General features: G+C 44.7%; 1 protein-coding gene across 4 annotated transcripts in view; it reads right to left on the minus strand.

The window, feature by feature from the left end:
* Nucleotides 1-20,476, minus strand: part of CHD2 (chromodomain helicase DNA binding protein 2) — a 1,289,637-nt gene that overhangs the window by 708,850 nt on the left and 560,311 nt on the right. For all 4 annotated transcript variants that reach the window (XM_069625070.1, XM_069625072.1, XM_069625071.1 and 1 more), the window contains one exon: nucleotides 10,044-10,206. In XM_069625070.1, coding sequence (XP_069481171.1) covers nucleotides 10,044-10,206 — 163 coding nt within the window. The remainder of the gene's footprint in view (nucleotides 1-10,043; nucleotides 10,207-20,476) is intronic.

Raw genomic sequence — 20,476 nt, forward strand, 5'->3', positions numbered from 1 at the left:
CTTGCACGTGTGAATAACTATCGAATGTTATGTGTCTAGTGTGAATGTCTTAAAATACATTTGGGGATTTAGATCCAACTTAAAGGAGATGGGCTTCTGCTTATACACATTTAACTGCAAAGTGGCAGCTGATGAGTTTTTGCAAAAGCCCACGTTGAGGATGGAGGAGCCTTTCTAACATGGAACATTAGATGAAACATCAGCAGAGCAAAAATGTATATCACAGTTGCTTGCAATGGCGGCAGGCAAGCATGATTTGGCCTGGGTGGAACCACAACTGCGCTCAATCTCTAATTTTAAAAATGTCAATTCACCTTAGCAAGTAAGAAAACGGTCTTGATATTGTTTCATGGAACTCCTGTGGCCATCTGTCCTTTCATGTGTGGTTGGTTTCCTCTCTCAACAAATTTAACTTAGATCTCATTTTATTGCAAGAAAACATGAGTATACATGGAATCACGCTTGAAGGCTTCAACACATATTGCAGTCGCGCAATCAAGGGTTAAGTTGGCCGCCCGATTAGTAACAACATTAAATGCAAATGGATTTCATATTTTGATGGCTGGGAGATATCATTTTTGAATTGCTCAGAAATAACTCAGAATCATACATGGAGTCGAGGGAATTTGGTCTCGATTAACTTCTTTGCTATTTCGAACCCCTTGATGCATTTAGTGGAACCAGTATTGATTCACCCGATTACATCGGGTGATCATGCTCCAATCCATTTACATATGGAAATGCCTCACTTCTGCCATAATATAAATAATTTACTCTCACTAACTGAAATTGACCGCCCTAACATCTCAATCAGGTGGAACCCCATTTTATGTCAGAAAATATCAATAAAGTATGGAGTGAATTTGATAAATTATCGGATATCCTTTAATCTTCACCCCTCCACTTGTTGCCTAAACGGAAAAAAAAATAAGTGATATTGTTGCGTATACTATACAATCTATACGGGCTAAGCCCGCAGTTAAACGCACGTCACTATCTCTGCAATATGATGCTGAAATTCATATGCTAAAACGCAAGAAAAATAAAGAACTCCGTAATATGAAAAAAACTAACAAGCGATTTGCAGCAGTACTTGTATTTAAAAAAATGTATGCTTCAAATATACAAGAATAAATTGACTTTTCTGTGAATCACCAAACAAAATAATCTCAATTGCGAGATTTTAGATTTCTAGATTTTGGGCCACGAGTCCGATACACCCGAGGGGGAAGCCAACCTTAACAGAAAATTATGTAAACATTCGAAGGCTATATGGTCTATGTGAACCTGAAGGTACAGAATGGCCTCAAACATCAGCGGGTGGGCGCGAGGCGGGTAAACCCGACCGCGAGCCAGAATCATGGAGCGGCCGCAGTTCGAATATACGCGACCGCGAGTCAGATAAACCCGAACACGAGTTGGAATCAAGAGGCGGCCGCAGTTCGAAACGCGACCGCAAGTCGGACTTGGGCCACGAGTCCGATACACCCGAGGGGGAAGCCAACCTACACAGTACGGCCACAGGGACTTGGGTATGGACAGATAGCACGGACGCCAAACAAGATTCAGTCAGGATACCCGCTCCCTACTCGTGCTTGAAATTGACAATCTCACCTGAAATCCATTCTGACAGCAGTCAGGGCCAGGCAGACGAGACGGGAGAATATACATCATGGCAAAACACGAACAGAGAGAAAAGGGGCGGGGCTTGGTGGGATATTTATAGAGATGGCAACAAAGTCGCTTCTGATTGGTTAACCAGTCTCTGGCCCCTATATAAGGGTGAAACTGACAAAGGACTGTGTGTGTTTTTTCCATTCTCTTCCAGAACATTCGACCTGAGGGAGAGAGAGCAACACCAGGGAGGCTCTGGGCCTATGAAAACTAACCGGAGGAATCTGAAGGTGCATCCATACCTAAGAAGGAACAGAAGACTGAATTAAGTTCTTCTTGAAAGATGTTTTTTTCTCTTCACCTGAATAAAGGATTTTTATTTTATTTATTCCTGCCTCCCTGCCTCATCCTTACAGTCTATAATACGTAACTCACATTCACCACAGTCAGCAATCAATGAGAACATCATACCCGCAGAGACATGGGTCGAATACATATCTGAACATTTTTCCCGCCCTTTGCGCTTTGTGGGTATTGAAATTCTTTTGGAATCATCTTTGAAATGGGACTGCTTCAGTTGGTCCGATCATGATATTATTTGGGAAATAAAAAGAAAATTCTTTCCCACTCCAAAGCCCCTGGCCCAGATGGGATCCCCCATGTGTATACAAAGCAGATCCCTCCCTACGGGCCTCCATTCTGAAGATCAAATTTGATCTGATATTAAGGGTAGGGAATACCCCTGAACAATGGGGAACATCTATAATTGTTCCAATATACAAAAAAGGAAATCCAAACGATCCTCAGAACTATAGACAGATATCAATTGACACTAGTGGCAAGATATATGCGAGCTTAGTCCTATATGACCTCGACAAATTTATAGCACAGAATAACATCCTCTCTAAAGCACAGATTGGATTTAGGAAGGACATGGGGACTACACTGAACGCAACCATGATGACGCATATATTGCCCAATACCAAAAAGAAAGCAGCGTACCCCGTATATATCGCACGCATAGATAGGTCTTCTGAGTTTGATTCTGTGGTGAGAGAACTGCTTTGGCGTAAATTGTTTTATGCGGGCATACCCGTTGGATTAGTCTTTTGGATAATGAGGCTATACTCATACCGCATACAAGGTCAGAATCACTAGAGAGGGAGCAACTACCGAGTCCAATAAAACGTCTATTGGACTGAAGCAAGGATGTAACCTTGCAGCGACTCTCTTTACCTTATACTTATGTGATCTGGAGAAGTAATGGAGTGAGATGGGAATGTACCCGGTAAGAAAAGGCAATCTTAGATTGCATTGGCTTGCATTCGTCGATGATTTAATCATCATGGATGCCACACTGGAAGGGCTGCAAGCTAAACTTCATGTATTTAAGCAATACGCCTATGATTTGAATCTAGCTCCGAATATAGGTAAAACAAGTATTTTGGTTTTTCATGCAGGAAGGAAATTGAAAACAAATGGAAAATTGGTGAGCTTGTGGTTCAGCAACTAACTGAGATATGCTACCTAGGGTATCTGTGGAAAGAAAGACTGAACCGTAAGGTACGCCCTTTAGCGAGTCAATTGAAACTAATCTTCCTAAAATATTGTTGCTTTTCACTAATCCTGTTAAGTTACTTTTTAGTAATGAAAGTCCAGGCAGTCTTAATTTATATTCTTGATATATGCCTGATTGATTCAAGCATATATCTTGACTCTCTTCAGGGGCGCCTATTCAAAGAAGCTATGCATTTAGTACTATCTAAACCTAATTGCATAATCAGACATGAGTTTGGACTTATATCACTCTCATGTAGGGTTCTATGGCGCTCATTAAGTAATTCTGCAAGAATGTTGAACCCTGCAAGCAATTGTTTATATAAAGATCTGCAAGGCCTGATTGAAGCAAAAACGGTTGATTCTGTAAATGTGTATCAAAGACGAATACAAGAAGTATTGAATAGCTTATCTGTATCTCAATATGATCTTTGTTTTAGACCTGCCTTTGTTAAAAAAAATAATTGTTTGAATAGGACTGGATTCACACACTTGAACAACAAACAGTATACTAATTTTACGGAATACGCTAAGTTTACGCACAAGAGATTGCCATGTTGTCAATACATATCTATTTTTCCCTGTATGGCTACTAGAGTATGTTACATCTGATTCAAATTGAATCAACTTCGAACTAAAGAACGGTGTAGACATTGGGCTGATATGCCACTGACCATGCAATGAGCGAATTGCAGGTTTCCCGATCTTACCGAGCCATACGAAACCTTAAAACACTTGGTGCTTGAATGTCCTCAGTTCAAATTACCCCGCACAAATTTCTCATGAAATTTGTTAACCCTGAGTATGCAGACTGCTCTGTATTTTTATGGGATAGACTCATGAATGGGACCCATAACCCATTTGTTTTTGCACTAAGTCACCTCTTACGGGTTATAGAAAAAGATCTTGCATTGTATGAATTAATATGATGAAATCAGAAAACGAATTACGAATTTTAAAATGTTTTAATGTTTCTTCTATCGTGATGTTTTAAAGAAAATATTGTAATGTTTTATTGGTATATTGTATATGTCGATAATTTTATGTAGATGCACCTTTTATATACTTGTATCCAATAGGTCAGGATGCGGTACTGGAGGTGTCCCTTCCCCATGTTTTCAGCACGGGACTTGGAGCACAGCACACGCTCAAGCTTTCCCAGCACGAGCCAACAGTTCCGTTCCAGCTATCAGGTTCTTCGATGGTTAAGTCTCTTTTCAATAAAAAGTCAATTGCCTTGGAGGGCCTGATGTATTCAACGACAAACAAAGAGTTCCTTTCCAAATGGACTTTGGGTGATGACTTTTCCCCCCTGATCTCCCGCGCCTGGGCTCGGACTCCAAATGACACGGGGGACAATTCACTTCCGCTGGTCTTCCAATACTTCTTGTATTCACAAATCTTAATGTATTTTTAAACAGTACTTGAGGCTTCGCCCCTTTTGTCGACTTCCCTCTGCCGGGTTCACTCTTGCCAACTTTTGTAACACACTGTTCATTTGCTAACTAAACCAAGCAGGATTCGTTTCCTTCCGCTTCACAATCATCTGTCAAAGACTGTTGCCTCTACAGAGGATTTTGCAAGACCACTTTGACCCCCTCTTTTCGCCTTCTTCCAAGGCTTTCTGGTTATCGTAGTTTCAACAATCGGGTAATCGCCAGAGTTTCCCAAGTGAGCACCCACGTGGTTCCGGACTTCTCTGTTGCTGGTTTCCCCCCACAGTTTGGTTTCTTATCGACTCTCCCCTCGACTCACCAGCTACGATGAACCGCTTGGCTTTCTTCTTCTACGAGTCGCGGTTGGTACCTCAGAGATCAGCATCCCTCCCCAGCTTGGTTATGAGCTGAGGAGGGTCTCATGTACCGTTGACATCTGCTGCAACACGCGCTGGCTGTTCGAGTTCTTACAATTCTTCTGCGGAGGTTGCACAGGTATTGAATGGAAATGCAAGATCGTTTTTTTTCCTCGTCTCCCTCTCGGTATGCGCCATCTTTCTCCTCCTCTTGAACTGCCATGCTGAGTTATCTCTCATGTTGTCCACTTGGCCATGCACATCTTGTGCTCCACCTTTCAGCTCTGCGGCAAGGGAAAGGGCCATCAGCTGTGTGTGATTCTGGTCAATTGTCTGTCTTTGCCTGACCCTTGTATTGGAACATGTCAGGTAAATGGCTCTGTTGTTAGTCTGTTGTCTTTCGTGTTGCGCAAAAGTTTTCATGTTGGAAAAGGGGGGGGGGGAGTGAATTGTTTTGGAATATACTACGTGGTAGGATGGGGAAAAGGTGTTGAAAGAAGGGGGCTACTGCGACTCACTCGTCGGTGTCCCACTCCCCAAGGACCCCCCCCCCATTCAGGGGATCCTCCCTCACTGGTCGACCCCCAGGGACAGGATCCAATAGCAATGGCAAATACCATTTTCCCCACAGTACCTTAGGTTAGAAGAAAATGTTCATGTTGGATGCGCCACAAAGTTGCAGCTCTGTACCTGACCTCCGGATTCCTTGGTCTGATGACTAAAGGCAGGACAATGGTTGGGATCTCTTAGCAGCAGTCTCAAAGGAGGACCTGTAGCATGGCTTTCAGCAACTTCAGCAACTTCTTGGTTCACTCTTCGGTTTTGGCGCCTTCTCTGCAGCACCAACAAAGAACATGGATCACCCAGTCAATCTTCTTTGCTTCCTGCAGTCCCACACTCTGATGAGGGGGTCTAGGCGAGTTGGATCGGATCTCTGGAGTGTCCTTACGGTTTCAGCAAAGATCTGGACGGATTTGGCCTTTCCACGACAATGCACTCAAAATGGGGTTCCTCAGCTATGGAAACTCCTAGAACCTTGAGAGATGGCTTTTTCAAAGCTCGTCTTGGGACTGGTTGTTTCCAGCAGCCAAAGGGAAGGAGTCTTCTTCGGAGCTCCTCGGTCACACAGAAAACGGAGTCAGGACAGCAGTGGCCACTTCACGGTGTTGCAAAGAGCCTGCAGACTTCTCTGGTCAAATTCTTCTTCGGTTACTTCAGCTTCCTGTGGTCGACTTGCTTTTCACTCCAGAAGCCTTACCTTTTATACAGTTCCAGCGCACACTCCTCTGCAATCTCTCTCAGCATTTTACAGAAAGGAACGGGTGGCTGCCCAATAAGGACAGCCAGTCCCCCTGTGGGAGCTGGACCTATTCAGGCACTCTGGCAGACAAAGGACGGGGGGTCGAAAACTCCTCCCCTACTTCCTGCTTGCCCAGCCACTGTAGAGCCTAGATGGGGATACCCAAGGGTTCCTGTCAAAGGCAAAACCCACACACAGGCCTTCCTTCTCCTAGAATGGTAGAAGGGCTGACCACGAACAACCACGATAGTAATGATGAAAAAAGAAGGGAGGCCCCAAGTTGGTACTTTGGTGCCCCTATTGTGCACTACCGAGGCTATGGACATAGCCTGGAGTATAAGAAATACACAATAGTTGTAGAACACGTCCATTGTCACCAGCCATAACTAGGTGATAGTCTACGTGACTAAAAAGTCACAGGAGCAGAGTGGGAAGAGGGATACTAAGTATCCCTTTGGCACTCCACTGAAGGTGGTGTGTGCCAACCTCTCAGTCTATAAAGGTTTGGCAGATATACCAAGTATCTCTCAATCCCTAAGAACTGTACTTACTTGGGGATATTAAAACAGAATTTTAAAGGAGGACCCTGAAGTTCCCCAGCAACACTGCCCATAAGGAGCTGTGTGCTGCATTAGAAGAATGCAGATGCCTTTAAGAGCTATGGAGTAGACATCCTCCATAGTACAGGTATAACACAAAGTACAGAATTCCAAAAGACACAGCCTAAAAGAATGGATGGGTGGAAAAAGGCTCAACTCATTTAGGATTTAAAGAAAAAGAACCAGAAGTCCAGCAAAATGTGCTGGGAGTCTCACTAGGAGAAGAGGATGAGGCATAATAATGAGAAATCTCCCTAAAAGAGACTTTGAAGGAAGCCTACTCACTGTCAATTTACCTTTATGGTCCCATAGTGCCTGTAACGCTCACCTGATTCCCGTAGAGGCGCCGGTCTTGACTGGGCGTATACCGTATCTTCAAAGGTGATGTGTAACACACGGCTGGCTCTTTGGGCTGGACCTCTGTGCGCTGTATGTTTGACTCGAAGGATAAGATGTCTGCAGATAGAAAATAGGGGATTAATGAACTGGGTTATTGAATGTCTCTCTCTTCTTCCCTTTCTCTTCTCCTGTAGAACCCCGAAGGTTAACGCTCTCACCTTAGGTAAGTGAACGCCGTGCTCTCCATCTGCCTCGGGGCAGGGTGCTGTAACCAGTTTCTTCACTGGATAAGGGGAGCAGGCCTCTTGACTTCAGAGGACTGCTGTCTGTCGTTTACTGCACGAACGGTAAGTTTCGAGTAATTCTAATGTCTTTAAAGTCTTTAGTAATGATGTCTCTTGTTTTTCAGGGTTCCGGCGATGGTGGATGACGGGCTGAAGTGAGTTGAAGATGGAGCCCGTGTGATGAATAGAAGCGCCTGGAAGCACGTAAGTAAGCGCTTGTTACCTGCTTCACGATGCGCTCTAACTGTCTTTTTATTTTGCAGGTACAAGTTCGGAGCGGCTGCAGGGTGCCGGAATACCCGCTGGGTTAGATGTGGAAAGGAGTAATGGCACGTGAGTATTAAAGTTCCCCAATGTCTTTAAACGCACCTTGTTTTGTCTTTCAGATGCGGGATGCAGCGCCGAAGGCCTCCGGAGCGTGCGAAGAGTTGGTAAGCTTTTGTCTTTCAGAATGCAGCGCGAGGCGTTGGTGACAGCCGATGGCCCAGGTAAGTGAAGAGCTGTCACTGAAGACCGTAATGCTAACCTGTTCTTTCTTGTCTTTATAGGTGTTGCTGAAGACTGGATTCAGGATGGTAAGCCTTTTTCCTTAGGCCCAGGATCAGATGCAGAAGACACAATGAGCGTTCTGCTGCAGAGGATGCAGAATAACGCAAAGCAAGATTCATCCATCGGGTGTGGTTTAAATAGCCTCCTGTAGTGCTTAGGTGTCTCCTTCCACAGCCACGCCTAGGTAAGAAAAGAGTTCCTGCTTTCCAGAAGAGTTCCAGTGTTCTGAACCTAGGGAGTGGCTCCTGCCCCACCCAACAGGAAAAGTAGTTCCAAACAGAAGAGGATCAGAGGTTCAACTGGCAGGCAAGTAAGCAGCATGGTCTGCTGCAGGTAAGTCCACCCAAGCATTATGAGCCCGGCGCTTCCAGCGCTGGGACTGGGCATATTTATGAGCCTGGTGCCACTGGCGCCAGGACTGGGTCCAAAAGGTCCCAATTGGGACTGGTTGGCACTCGGAACCTGGGTTATGAATCTGCTTCCAAGGGAGTTGGGAAAACCCTGACCTTTTGGAAGCAGAGATCATGACAGTGCCTCGTTGGTCATCGCCTGACAGGAGTTACACTCGGAGGTACGATGCTCAGTTCCAATGGGGGTCGGTGATCAACATTTGCGATACCCAGTCTTGGCATTTCTTGAAGCCCCATTTAGGCGTTGATGGAGCCAACTGTGAAGACATTTTCATACAGAAAATTAGTGACAAAGTTCAATGAAGAACCTAGGTGCGTTGTCATTCTTCAAAGCAAATGCTCGGGAAAACAGAACTGAAGCCAATTGCTGCTGTGTGCGCTACTTATATGATGACGTGGACAGTCCAACGGAGGCCCTCGAGGGACATTGATTCGACGAGACAGCATGCATAACCCCCTGTCGAGAAACCTTTTCCGAAGCAGATGAAGCTGGAAAGATATCAAAAGATGACGACATGTCATTCGAAGTGGAGGTTGGGACAGCAGCGGTTACTCAGCAGGCTCTGGCGGGTGCTGCAAGTTGCTGGCGGTGTCCTTCTTTGTTCTTCTTCTGAATCTTCTGCTGCAGTGGTTCGTATCTGAGTTTCAGCTCCAGGACCTCAGAAATTATCCAGAAATACTGGCCGAGTCCACCAATCATGACCAATGCAGCATTCAAACTTGGGGGGTGGGGGCAGGGGGGGGTGTAGTTGTCCAATGGGACAGCCAGTCTGAACTGGTTTCAGTCAGGCACACTGAAGGACAAATGACATGGGAGGTTTGGTCCACACTCCCACTTCCTGTTCTGGCAGTCACTCAGAGACCCTTCGCAGGCTTTTCTTTGGGATGCCCGGTGAAGACAAAGGGAGCATGGAATCCACCCACAACCAGAAAGGTAGTAAAATACATCAGAAAGGTCAAGTCATCTTGTTCAGTGCTTAAATAAGCACAGCCACTATTATGGGTAAATTGTGTCCCCTACAGCAACTGCAAAGACAGTCTATGAAAACAATCCAAAAAATGTCAAGCAAAAAAAGGTATACTGCCACCAGCCTGAACAGAAAGCTTGTGACAGTAACCAAAATGTTACTAGAGAGTCAAGAAAAGGGATACATTGATCCTCTCATCACTCCACATACGGTAGGGTGTGCCGATTTCACAATTGAAAATACAGGTAGGATAAAAAGCATCCCTCTGCCATGGTAACTGAATTAACCAAAAGAAAACCGAAAGGAACTCCCAGCAACACTGCACAGAAAGTGCTGTATGCTGCTTTAGTAATATGTAGATGCAAGAAAAGTTGACGGAAATCATCACTACAAAAAGAAATATCCAATAAAAAGGTAAAAAGGGTTCCTAAATGCAGAGCAAAAGAAAAGGTGTGTGTGGAAAAAGGTTCCCACTCACTCAGGAGAACTAGTCCTAAACCCAGTGGTCCAGCAAAAAGTACTGGGGGACTCGCAGGTGGAGAGATTTTCACACAAAAGGGAAATCTACTCTAACACAGTCACAATATAAACAAACCCCTAGATTTAATTTTTAGGACGATTTTGGAAATACCTGAAGAGACTCTAGCCTGGTTTCCTTTTCAGCATCTTCCGGTGGCTTGATCAAGAAGCAGTGATTACAGCATTTTTTCAATTCCATCACAATATTAAGGAAACCAGATGTGCTTCCTCTTGTACCCTTAGAAAGAGCACGGTAATTCCTTGTTAAGATCCACCTGCAAGCAGATAAAACACAAAAAGATACATTGAATCATTAAGTTAAGACAGGCTACAATTTCTTTGAAAATGAATTAGCCAAATGTGCATCAGATATAAAGGTTTACCAAATGGAATCAGACAATTTCGTTTTCTATACAATCCCATTCTATTTGCTCTGTTTTGAATCTTGACCTGACTTTTTGAAGCGAAGTGAAGTCTACAGCTGTTAAGGAGAATTCTCAGAAATGTGCTTATTCCCTTCACCTTAGAGACCTCCAGCAACTTTGCTGGATTTTGAGGACTTGTTTTTTTCCCCTGGAGAGCCTGTGAGCCTTTTTCCCCCACTCGCTCAGGTATTTTGATGTGTGTTTTACTTGTGTCCTTTGATTATGGAGTTTTAGATAACTCCATAGGCATCATCTTTTTATTGTTGTGTCACACAGCACCTTTAGTGCAGTGGCACAGGGGTGTCATTTGGACTTCCCAGGGTTTAAATACCTTCTCTGGGACGAACTACTGTTCCCCAGAGAATGTAAAGTTAAATAGTCTTTTTAAATTCATAGACCCAGCACAAACTATCTTCCTATAGAGTGCTGGAGGGGTTACCTAGTATCCCCTTTGTCTAAACACTCTTGTAGCTGTCGAAAGCTACCCTTCACCCCTGTGAAATGGCTGGTGGCTGTGGTTTTATAAAAAAAATACCATGATTGTTCCCGACCGCAAACACCAAAAAAAAAATCAGGGCCGACAAGTTTTTCAATATGGCGCCCAAGACCCCTCTGTAAAAACATCTCCGGTCATCTTTTTTTGCCGTTTCTCTGTGGAAAGGTCCTTCTGGTGTTTAACTCTGTGCACCAAACCAGGTTTGTTCCCTTTGTTCAAGAGCCTTTGGCAGGCTCAGGACTGAGGTCCGCCCATGGCATCGGAGTGTCTGGGGTGGGCAGGAAGTGAGGGAGGTGCCCGAAACTCCCTGCGCTTGGTCACCTAGGAGACCCAAATGGAGTCTGCCGTGATTGGCTGGCTGACTGTCCGGCAAGGACAGCCACCCTACTGGGTAAGTGACAGCCAGGCTGGAATGAATGGGAGAAAACTGTTTAAAGGTGAGTCTGCAGGACTGGAAGGCAGAGTCGACCATTGGAACGAAAGAAACCGAAGACGAGCTAGAAGAGGACGGCTGCTGCAACCACTGGACTGTTGGTTTGCCCGGTGAAGCCCTGCTTCAACCCTGAATTGATCTCCAATCGGCAGAGAAGCTCCTTCAAGGACGGCTTCTTCCTTTGAGTTGGTGGGACCATTCAACTCAGCAAACACCTGGATACCATTCTCGGAGCTGGTTAAGGTTAACCAGGGAGAAGGAGACCAGTTTATGTTTGGAAGCCACAGCTACTTGTGCTGACGTGACGCCATTTTGTTTGCTCCGACGACTATCCCGTGCAGTGCAAGAGTCCCCAACGTCCTCCCTCTTGTCCCCATGACTGAAGTTCAGAAACAGCGAGACCTGCAGGACCTGTCAGGAACTAACGTCTTCAGCTGCATCTTTTTTGCTCCACTTTAAGGTACTGTGCCATCCGATTGAGAGATCCTAACTCTCGCAGTGAAAGTTCGTGAAACTTTCCCAAATCGCAGGCCTAATCAGCTTGTGACCCAGCATAGCTCCCTTTATCATCTGAACTACTTCTAAAAACGTTTCCAAAGACTTCTCCGTTTGTACCAGAACTGTGCTGTCCTATCCAAGAACACTAGACTATTGACTTTGGCCTGGCCTATTGAATTGAACTGACCCTCCTGGTACACTGAACCTTTGCATTATCTAAGAGAAGTGTTTTCTAACCCTTTGTACAAACCTATGCTTTTTATTCCTATTTAAAAGTACTGAAGTGCCATTTGGCTCCTTTTTCAGGAGAGTTCAAACTGTCTTTATAACTTAGAGTTCGATACTGTAGTATATTGGTGTTTAATATTGAGTTGATTTCTACTAGTGAAGGTTTTCTAAATGACTGTAAATAAATGTTTTTTTTATTGTTTTTTTAAAAATTATTATTAATTTTCAACAAACAATACAAACCAAACTTGCAGTGCGTACAATAACATTTTAAACATACATCACTTCAACATGTCCACTGCTTCTACCCTTCTCCCCCCCCCTTACGAGCCTATACCCTTCCATGTTCTGTCTCTGCATCTTGTGATAAGGATTCATCCTCCATATTTTACGTTAGGTCTCGTGGTGACCCAAATAACCCCACTATTAACTGTTTCCGGGCCATCAGGGTCTCAGCCTCCCCCCCCCCCCCAACATTACTTGCATCTTGCCATACCGCAGTTTCTTCTTCGGCCCATTTCTGTAAATCTTTCCACCATACTTCTACTCGCGGTCTCTGGCATGCCTTTAACCCCATAGCAATTCTCCTCTCTGCAAGTGCAAACGCCAAGTCCTTTAATTTACTCACATGCTTGAGTTTACGCGGTCTCGGAAACCCTCCCGTCAAACAGGCCCACACTGTATCCACCACAATTTTGATTCCTTTTTCAGCCAACTTGTGCTCCACCTCACCCCAAAAACGCTCGATGACTGGGCATGACCAAACCATGTGCACCATTCTGGCGTTTTCCTCATCACATTTGGGGCATGCTTGTCATCCTACATTTTTGAATTTGGATATTCTCTGTGGGGCGTCATATACGCCCTATGGGTCACGTACAGTTGTATTTGTTGCAGTCTTGCATTTCTCTACACTTTGTTTGTGGTACCCTTGGGCTCGTTCCCACATCCCATCACTCATTGGGGCCCTACTTCCTCCTCCCAGTCCCGTCTCAGGTGTGCCACTTCCTTCCCCAACTTGGACATTATCAGCTCATATATCCTAGATATCTTGTGTCCCCACTCTGCGACGTCGTATATTGTGTCTATGGTAGTGTCCGGCTCTTCTACTAGTGCTACTTCGGACCATGTCTCCTTGATTTTCCGCACCACCCTGTGATATGTAATATACTGGCCCGTATGTAACCCAGTTTCTTCCTCCAGTACCGCAAAGTCCCTTATGACCCCCTCCTGCCATATATCGCCCATGGTTGCTATCCCGACCGGTTCCCAGTGTTTCCTAATCATCATCCTTAATTGCTTGTCTTTGCCGGTCAATGCCACTAGTGGTACCTGCGGGGAGCACAGGAATTAATTCACCATCAGCTGGCAGGCCCTGCGCCATATCTTCCACCGTAGCATCATCATCCTTGGGCGCCCTTCCATGTCTGCCATAGGCAGCCACATCATTTTCTTTAGGAAGTATGGGGCACAGTCCTGTCGGAACAGCCTGGACTCCGAGGTTGACTCTTCAGAGAGCCATTTAGCTACATATTGCAGCTGGCTTGCTATGTAGTAAATTTCGTAGTTCAGCAGTTTTATGCCTCCTTTTTGGTATGAGTTTTGTAGCTTCCAAAGGGCTACTCTATCCCTCGTCCCATTCCAGTGGAAGTCCCTGCACATGCTTTCTAACTTAGCAAAGGCCGCCTTGTTATAAAATATGGAATATTTCCAAAATAATGCAAGAATCTCGGCAGGACCATCATTTTCAACATTGCCCCTCGCCCCATCATCGCTAGAGGTAGTTTCACCCAAAACTTCATACCATTTCCAATTTTCCTGATTGCCTCCTCTGTGTTATACTGCTGTTCCTCTTCTACCGTATGGTATATATCTATTCTGAGATATCGGAACTTGCGCACCTCCCACGGTATCTGTAGAACCGGTAACTCTTCTAGCGGAGTCCCTTTATACCTGCCCAGTGGAACGATACTAGATTTTTGGGGGTTCAGAGCTATGCCAGACAGCTTTGCAGATCTATCCATCACTTCCAGAATGTACTGGAGGTTTTCTTTTGGGTGCCTTAAGTAGAACAGCATGTCATCCGCATACAAAGAGATTAGATGCGGTTCCCTTCCTACAGCAATGCCTCTCGAGTCATACTGTTGCCTCAGGTATATAGCCAAGGGTTCCAGGGCAAGAATATACAACATAGGAGACCAAGGGCATCCTTGCCTAGTACCTCTACGAAGTTGCCACCTCTCCAATATCACCGACCCTGTTTTAACTCTAGCCAACGGCACGCTATATAGCATTTTGGCCCACTGTAGATACCCTGGCCCTATTCCATAGCCAACCAGGGCCGCCATCAGCCACAGCCATTTAACCGAGTCAAAGGCCTTTATTGCATCTAGCGATACAATTGCCAATTCGCCTTCATCCTCATTTGCATACTCAACGACTCGGTGAAGTCACCTGAGATTGTTGGATATGTTCCTGTTCGGAACATAGCCAGTCTGGTCGGGATGTATTAGTTTAGCAATAACCCTCCTCATTCTATTTGCCAAAACAGCCGTCAATATTTTACTGTCTTGATTGAGCATTGACAGGGGTCTGTATGATCCGAAGTTATTAGGTTTGGGCAACGGTATAATTGTCGCTTCTCTGAGGGACTCTGGCAGCCTACCCACTTCATAAGCTTCGTTCAACATTTCTAAAAGCGGAGGAAGCACTTCATCCTTATATGTCTTATAAAATTCACTTGGGAGACTGTCAGTCCCCGGGGTTTTGCTAGTAGGCAACTGTCTCACTACTTCTTCCTACTCCTCTAAGGTAATCGGGGCATCCAGCTCCTCCCGCTCTTCGGCACTGATCTGTGGCAGTCCTATATCTTCCAGTGTTTCTGCTATTTCTGTGCAGTCACTGTCCTCATCATCTCCATACAGGAGTCGATAATACTCCACAAATTCTTGATTAACTCCCTCTTGGGTGTCCATCAAGCTCCCATCCTCCCTCGTTATTGTCCTGATTGTGGGCCTGGGGGTCTCGCTCTTGTATAGCCATGCCAGGACCCTCCCTGGTTTATTCCCCCCCCCCGCATGCTGTCTCTCCATATACTTCTTATAGTTAAGATTGCACAATCTCTCCCAGTGGCCCACACATTTCTGCTGCAGCTTAAGTATTATTTCATTATCTTCCTTGGTGTTACCCCCCTCCCTTAGTGCCCTTTATAGTTCCCTCTCCGTATCTTGCAGTTAAGCCTGGATCCCTCCTTGTAGCCCTTTGGATTTAGCTATAGCTACCCCCCTCATTACCACTTTAAAGCATACCTGCTGTCTCTATACTGCCAGTATTTATCTCGAAGTAGTTTATTATTTCCTCCCTCATGTCCTCCCGGAAGATGGTTTCTTTCAGCGCCTCTGCTCTGAAGCGCCATGTCGGGATCTTTGCTCTCAGGGGTCGGTATTTCCATCTAAGGATTAGTGGCGAGTGGTCTGAAAGGACCCTCGCTTTATATTCCGTTTCCGTTATCTCAGTCATTAACTCTTGCATGGCAAACATATAATCCAATCTAGTGTGCAGATGTTGTGGAGCTGAGCAGTGCGAATACTGCCTCTCCTGGAGGTGGTGCAAACTCCATACATCCACAAACCCGAAATCATCCAGCAGCGTATGCACTGCTCTAGCGGCCGGGGTGGGTCTGTCCATTTTTCCATCTGACCTATCTACCATCGGATTTAACACACAGTTGAAATCTCCTCCCCAGATCACCGCCCCTCACAAGTACGTACTAAGTATGTTACATAAGGGTCAAAAATATGCCGCCGTGTTTTGGTTCGGGGCGTACATGTTTATAATGCTCATCTCCCTGTTTTCCACCAGCCCTCTCATCATGACCATCCTCCCATCTGCCACCACCATAGACTGTAACAGTTGGAACTGGACATGTGGCGCCACCCAAATGATCACTCCCCTGGCATAAGCTCCCACCACAGTCCCCCTCCACTTCTTCCGGATCATCTCCATCTTGTCTTGTAAAATGGGTCTCCTGAAGCAGGGCTATGTCTACTTTCTGTCTGCGTAGGTATAGCATGACCTTGGCGCGGTGTGCCCAGCAGTGTATTAGGTGTTACAGGGGGAAGGTGCTGTTTGTTTTTGCTCCGTGCTACGTGCTACATGGACATTTGCTAGTCCTTCCACTATTTTCCTGCATTATTCTACAGCCCACCTCCAGCCTCCAACCTACTTTACCACTGTGCATGCGCGGAGCGGTGCGCAGTGTGCCCAGCAGTGTGTTAGGTGTTCGGCGGTGGGAGCTACTACGGAGACATTGGTATGTACTGCTCTACAGTGTTCTGAGTCATACTGATATAGCAACTCAATTGTTCCTCGTGGCCTCATTGTGTCAACGAATACTGTGTTGTGATTCCTAAACTTTTGCCTGACGTATTACATGCTTACGCTACTGGAGCTAAATGGTGGCAGCAATCCTGAGGACCACCTGGAACGGAACAATACGCTCTAGTGCTTTCTCGAATTGTAATCTACAGACACAGTCATCTTATCTTGGTATTCTGGAACTGGTCGCACGTTTATGCGAGACAATATCACTATCTGCACTGATTTGAACTAGTAATTGTATTACATCGAAACGTCTGTCTCTATTGCAACTATTCTGCCAACGTACTGTTTGTGCATCAAGTTTGAACTACTGATGAGACCGTTCTGTAGCTTTGGTCCTGGCAACATTCTCAAATACGAGGGTTTACATGTGTTTATGCCCTCACTAGATAAGCCTGTAGTTAAGACAGGATAACTGCTTTCAGTTGGACTTATAGGATACTAATATGTGCTATAATCTGTCCTCATCAACCTTACTCCATTTGGTTTGATCTGCATTTTACGTACGGGGTGACTGCGGACTTCAGAGCCTTTGAACCCCTGGGGGAAGCATAAACAAACCAATGAATCTTGGCCTGTATGTGCTCATACTGTCATTTTTTTCAGGAAGGTATCTGCGGGGCACTTGGGTTTTAAAAACCTTGCGGTCAAAGCATTGAGCACCGGTCTTAGTAAACCGGAGTTATTGGGTGTATGAGCTGGACCTCCAGTATAGAGGGTAACTGTGGGCTAGTAGGCCTTTGAACCCTGTGGGGCAGCTCATAGCCAACTGTTTGGTGCAAATGCGCCGTTTAGTGTTTGAATTTACGCTCCTATCAAAGGGTGACTGTGGAACTCGAGCCTTTGAACCCTAGAGCGTAACCAAGAGTGTGCACATCACAGGCCTCAACCAGAGGGCCTCTGTGGGTCGACAACCTTTGAACCCTGCGATGCTGGAGAGGGAATGTGTTTGGTACATACCCTTCTCTAAGTGGCTAAATCTATACTCCAATGTTTGCCGGTTGTTAGGCCATTTAAATCTGAGGGAGGTTCTTGCAAATGTGTTGGATGTATGTAGATTTGCACCTGTTATTTTGAATGCTTGTATCAGCACTCGTGATAGGGTGTATCCGCTGATTCTTATTCCTGTGAGCTCTGGAGTGTGGCTAGAAGTGCCTACATTAAGAAGTATAACTAATCCTGAAAACTTGTTATGTAGGTATATGATGTTTTTGTAAATGTGGTGACTCCAGATAGACAACACCCAGCATTGACTAAGGTTGCTATAGAGGTATCTGCTGACTCACGGGCAAAGTGTCTAAGCACTTCAGCGGAACTGAAGTTACCATGGTAAATGGTCTGAGAAGTGGTAGGAAACTGACGGGGGCCAGTCCTCACCACATAAAGGTTGAAATGTTAAATGAAAGGTCACTAAATGAAGATCTTGGAAATCAAACTGTGCCACAGGATGATGCTATAAATTTTGAATGCAGTGAACTTAGCCCTGTAACTTTACCACAGTCCCCGAGTATGAATGACGAGTATGAGGGAATTTCTGAGGGCATTGTCACTACTCAGTATAGTGACAGTACACCAAGCAATCTTGAATCCTCTCCTATCAAATTTGATGTTAAGGAAATGAATGATCCAAACACTGATGACATAAATGTGGAAAAGAAGAAATGGGTAAAGGATAAGATTAAACCCGGGGGCATGTCAAAAAGTGTAATAATTGGTTTAAATAATTGTTCCATCCTGGGTCCCGCGATTGAGGCTGAAGTTGGGAAAAGGATGAGATTTTCCCTGGGGCCTTCTACACCTGTATCCAAACGTATATATGGGAGGGAGGATGTGCACATGTTCAGCCTTCCTATACAGCAACCTGAGCTGAGTTATATAAAGATAAGAGACAAGGAAACACCAATTCTGAGTATATAATGAAGTCCCATGCTAGTTCCAGCCTAACCTCGGTTAAGAACAACCCATTTGTCTTTCCCCAAGAACAGCTCAACCTCTTTGAAAAAACTACAGGTGTATCCTCGAGTAATAATGGGGAAAAACATTCTAGTAAAGAGGAAGAGGTAGAGGTAGATCTTCGTGCACGTGACTTGATGGGATTTGGGGAGGATTTTCCGGTGCTATCCAGAATTCTTGACCTACTTGACAAGGGGCATGAACGCACCCACTACGAATTAGGGAACCTTAGAGCAACGATAACAGACCTCCAATGTAAAATGAACAAAGTGGAGGGAATGTTATTTACATGTGATGTAGTATCTGCACTCGCCATGTGCAATAAGAAGGGAGTACATATGAAAGATTGTACTACTCAAACTCCAGAGGATGAGCGAATGGTGAATGCTGCAGCCAGATCCTTTGCTGAAATGGCAGCTTTACCTGCTGCCAAATCGTTACCTGAAATAAAATAAAATAATTTGTAGATCAAATCCCTAGGTAATCTAGGTGAGGCTATCTCACAAATGCAACATGATATAGAGACTATCAAGAAATACATACTTAATGGGAAAAATGATGAGCGTGTGGGTATGACAATTTCTGAACAAACGATTGCTCCAAAAAGGGAGGAGGTTCATAGCCCCTCGGCATTACTAGATCTGATTGCACTATGAAAATGATGTGTGAAAGTATGTCTGACCTGACATCTGTGGGTGAGAATGAAAAACAAACTGTGGTACTTCCACAAAAAGAATTAGAACTATAGCTAGAGCACCGAAAAGGGAGGCTAAGAATAATAAGTCTAGAAATAAAATTAAAAAAATGAAATCAAAAATAGTTCCGCTAGACTCCTTAGGAGTGAAATGGCAGTTAACCATGATGAAGAAAATGGTTTGACTTACACCAGCTTGATGAAGAGTCTAAGGAACTATACCCGATGGACCAAGGAATGGAAGGCAACAAACTTTGCCAAAAAATGTGCACGCAAAACAAAACATCTATATGCTGGGGATGGTTTGACCGGGGATGAGTTAAAGTGTGACCTTACTTTGGGTACCAAAAAAAAAGGGGCAGAACACACAGTCAGCTTTTGGTACCTCAGGTGTTCAAACAGCCTTATCGCAATTTTATCCTGTGAAAAATAAAAATACTGCTAAGAAAGGAAAACATGCTTCTATTAGTGGAAATCTGACAAAATCAAACAGTGGTACAGATGAGTTGATGAATGATGTAGATGTGATTGGAGTAGTGGATAGCGAGACACAAGATGAGGGACAATCAAGTGGCCTCTCTGATGGAGAAGAGATGGGAGTGCGTGAGTTAATAACCGAACCCATGGGTCAACCACACAAGCAATCGCCTATTAAAAAGATAGGACGAAAAGCTACCCAAGTGAAGATGAAGATGCATCACATGAAGATGTATCAGAGGAGCTCAATAACTCAAATATAGGAAAAAATGATGAAAATATTGTGGAAAAACTGGTACCAGGAATGCCAATTATCATGGGCTGGGAAAGCAATGAGGCAATTAATAGTAGATCTAGCCTCAACAGAACATTTATTTTAAAAACATTCCAAGCAATCCACCCCACCCCCCCGAGAACCCTATGCTCTGATGATCTGGAATGGATCTGCCTTGCTACTAATTACAACAATCGCATGATTTGTGGTTTCCATTCCATGATTATCATGAGAATGGTATGGCAACAGAAGGAACATTTCATTGCTCTTGGTCTTACCCCCTATATCTTCCACAATGAAAAAGAAGCGGAGAAGTTCTTGGAAACACCGCCCATAACTAAGAATAAAAAAAAGTGGGATGGAACAAAGTGGGACTCAGCTTAACATTAACGCAGACACTATTTAACAAATATTGGCAATAATGGCTGCGCTTAATGGGGCTACACTGGGTGCAAGTGATACTGTCAATCCTCCAGTGCAGACAGACTCATGCTTGTCAGCGTAACAAGCTCCCTTTCAGAATTTTATCATGGAATTGTTGTGGATTGGCTTATTTTTTCCTCGCTGGTTTGGTAAGAATGACATAAGCAGTTGCCCACAAGTCATTCCTCTCCAAGAGACTATGGATACAGCACCTTTTGATGTAGCAGGATATGGCTGTTTCACAAAAGCAGCCACAAAAGGACC

This window comes from Ambystoma mexicanum, chromosome 11, assembly GCF_040938575.1.
Source record: "Ambystoma mexicanum isolate Mex_15411 chromosome 11, UKY_AmexF1_1, whole genome shotgun sequence".
Classification (NCBI taxonomy): domain Eukaryota; kingdom Metazoa; phylum Chordata; class Amphibia; order Caudata; family Ambystomatidae; genus Ambystoma; species Ambystoma mexicanum.